Source organism: Rana temporaria, chromosome 3 (genome assembly GCF_905171775.1).
Source record: "Rana temporaria chromosome 3, aRanTem1.1, whole genome shotgun sequence".
Taxonomy (NCBI): domain Eukaryota; kingdom Metazoa; phylum Chordata; class Amphibia; order Anura; family Ranidae; genus Rana; species Rana temporaria.
In genome coordinates, this window is record NC_053491.1 from 491,467,979 (window position 1) to 491,471,602 (window position 3,624).

A 3,624-nucleotide genomic window follows, 5' to 3' on the forward strand; every position below is an offset into this window, starting at 1 on the left:
AAAAATTAAAAAAAATATATATATATTTTTTTTTTAAATCGGGATGGTGTCACCCCTCTAGCGGGTGTCACCCGGGCGGACCGCACCCCCCGCACCCCCCTAGGAACGCCTCTGAGTGGAGACCCTCTTGGACCACAGCATTGTCTGGAGAGGGGGGTGTTAGATGGACTAGTAGAATAAAATGGACTTCACATCAGTGACTAACAAACTAAAGCAGAACTCCAGATAACACTTTATAAGCCGTTACAGCAACATTTTTGTCTCCTTTTGGGATAAAGGTTTTACATCAATGGATAAAAGCTGATCATTGAAAGCACCCCTGTCATTGGTAAATGGTTTGTCCCAACCCTTTCCAATTTTATGAGACCCCCCACCTACCGCCTCAGCTACGGGTCCTAAAAATACACCGACACCGAGAGGTGGTAGCCACACTTCTCCCGGACTCAGGTTCCAAAGGAATTGTCAATGGCACTGATGCCCGACCGGTACCGAGTGCCCAAACACAACCGGCGAAGAACCACTTATAATGGGAGTCTATGGCGGTTAATGTTCGGGTTAAAATATTCGCGGCTCCCCGGTCTTACGTTCTCCGGTAACCAAACTTGGCTGGTCGGTAGAGGAAGTAATGGGCGACGGACTCTTTTTCTGGACAGATTGGTCTGTTAACCGCTCAAGGGCCGCCAAACGAACTTCTACGTCGACAGAATGGCACGGCTGAGCAAATGGGCGTACAGGTCCCAAAATGGCTTCAAAATATCCGATGTGTCCACCATAATGTCGCAGTCGCTGATCGCCGCCATTATGCCCTATACACACGATCGGTCCATCTGATGAAAAAGGACTGATGGATTTTTTCATCAGTTATCCGATGAAGCTGACTGATGATCAGTCGTGCCTACACACCATCAGTTAAAAAAAACGTTTGTGTCAGAACGCGGACACGTAAACCACGTACGACGGCACTATAAAGGGGAAGTTCAAATCCAATGGCGCCGCCCTTAGGGCTGCTTTAGCAGATTTTGTGTTAGCAAAAGCCGATTCGCGCTTTTCTGTCTGTTACAGCCTGATGAATGTGCTAGCTCCATAACGAACGCTAATTTTCCCAGAACGAGCGCTCCCGCCCCCTAATTTAGTCTGAGCATGCGTGGATTTTTAACCCATGGACGTGCCTACAGACGATTGTTTTTTTTCAATCGGTTAGTTAACCATCAGATCATTTTAAAACAAGTTCCCAGTTTTTTAACCGATGATTAAAAAATCGATGGGGCCCACACACGATCGGTTAGTCTGATGAAAACGGTCTATCAGACCGTTTTCATCAGACAAACCGATCGTGTGTATGCGGCATCACTAGTAAATGTTTAATAAAAATGCCATAAAACTATCCCCTATTTTGTAGACGCAATAACTTTTGCGCAAACCAATCAATCAACGGTTATTGCGATTTTTTTATCAAAAATATGTAGAAGAATACGTATCGGCCTAAACTGAGGAATTTTTTTTTATATGTTTTTTTGGGATATTTTTTATAGCAAAAAGTAAAAAGTATTGATTTTTTTTTTTCAAAAATTGTTGGTTTGGTTGACCAATGAATCAATCCCACCACCTGTCCCTGTGATGTCACCAGACTCTGGGTGGAGTCCTCACATCTCTTGATTCCCACCACAGATCTTTATACATCCTCTCCCTACATATATCCCAACATGGAGGGGCTCAGTGAAGGTGGTGGTGAAGGTGTAGAGGTGTCGGATCGGGTCACACAGATCAGAAAAGGAGATCCGCCCGGCCTCATAATCCAGATCTATCCTGACTCTCTTACTGAAGATATCATCAACTAAGAAGGTCTCGTCACTGTCATGTATCAATATATGCTCATCACATGACATGTTCAATCCCCAGGACTTGTTATTATATCCAATTGCTGACTCCTCCCCTTTCCTCTCTATACTGGGGTAACACATCCCAACTGTCCAAATCCTCGACCCCTCGACATCCACATCCCAGTAATGTCTCCCTGAGGAGAAACTCTGACTGCTCAACACCTGAGGAGAACACTGAAATCTCTCTGGTGTTTCTGGGTAATTCTGGTCTATATCTGACCAGGATACAGTTTTCCTGTCATCTGATATCTGTAGATCATTACTAGCTGTGTTTCCATCCAGTAATATGTCTGCAGCTCCCTGTATAGGGAAGTATACATTTACCTCTCTTATTATATCAGATAAACCTGTGTGTAAGACCCCCGCCACACCCAGACCCCCTCCATCATGGAGGAGCTCCTCATGTCTCTCTCTGTCCTCATTATCTCCATCCTCAGTATCACACAAGTCACCTGTGTCTGATTCCTGTAAGACAGTCAGTGGATCCGTCATGTTACACAGCTCCTCAATGTGACGCATCTTCCTGGACAGCTCCTCCTTCTTTATTTCCAGATCCCGGATGGAGATGGAGATCCGCTCTGCCCTCCCGGAGATTTCCCTCAGGACTCTCTTCTCCAGATCTTCCAGACGTCTCCTGAGATCTCTAAACAGGTCAGTGACTCTCTCGGTGTCACCAGCTGCTTCTTCTACTTTCCTCCTGTGTTCCTGCAGACTCTGGACTCTTTCCTCCGTCTCCTCTCTCTTTGTCAGATGTTTCTGCAGAACATTCCTCAGTGTCGTCTTCTTCTTCTCAGAAGCCTCATCCAGTGATATCATCTCATGTCCTTTATGTTCTCCAATCGCATAACAAGACATACAGATACAGGTCTTATCCTCAGTGCAGTAATACTCCAGGATCTTCTTATGGACGGAGCATTTCCTGCTCTCCATGGACAAGGTGGGGTCACATAAGACGTGTTCTGGGGACTTTTTGTGGACTCTCAGGTGTTTATCACACAGAGAAACCTCACAGTGTAGACAGGATCTAACAGCAGGTAGACGAGAGTCCACACAGTAAGTACAGAAGACCCCGGACTCCTCTTGATCTGGCTGAGCAGACAGGAAAGTCTCTGCTATGTTACGTAGTGTTATGTTCCTCTGCAGTGCAGGACGATCCGGAAACTTCTCTCTGCATTCAGGACAGGAATATCCTCCAGACCCCTCCTGTGTATCCAGCACACGATCAATACAGACCCGGCAGAAGTTGTGACCACATCTCAGGGTTACAGGATCGGTATAAATGTTCAGACAGATGGAACATTCCAGCTCAGCTCTCAGATCAGCAGACGCCATCGCTCACAGCAAAAGAGGGAAGTGAAGCTGAAAGTCTCTGGAACTAGAAATGCAGTTGATTCCGTTACAAATCATTCGCACAGGGGGCGAGGCTGAGCTCAGCTCTCAGCTGATTTGTTAATACATAAACATGGGTGCAGCTCTCAAAAAGTTTTATAAACAAATATAAACTCAAAATTCATGTAATAAATGGACAAAACGCAATAAATATGCGTCAAAAATGTATGAGTGATCAAACGTAAGCATAAGTAGAGTAGATATAGTGATTAGGGTTGAGCGAACCCGAACTGTAAAGTTCGGGTTCGGTATGGACTTTGGGTTTTTCCCGAACCCGGACCCGAACCCGAATAGTTGGAAAAAGTCCAGGTTCGGGGTCGGAGTTCGGGTATGTTTTGGCGCGCTGCACGGCAGC

The 3,624-nt window shown here is 45.7% G+C and overlaps 1 protein-coding gene across 1 annotated transcript; it reads right to left on the reverse strand.

The window, feature by feature from the left end:
- Window positions 1-1,510: 1,510 nt before the first annotated feature.
- On the reverse strand, window positions 1,511-3,240 carry LOC120933783 (E3 ubiquitin/ISG15 ligase TRIM25-like). Its single transcript, XM_040347178.1, has one exon. The coding sequence runs from the start codon at window positions 3,210-3,212 to the stop codon at window positions 1,644-1,646; it is 1,569 nt and encodes a 522-aa protein (XP_040203112.1). The 5' UTR covers window positions 3,213-3,240; the 3' UTR covers window positions 1,511-1,643.
- Window positions 3,241-3,624: the final 384 nt, after the last annotated feature.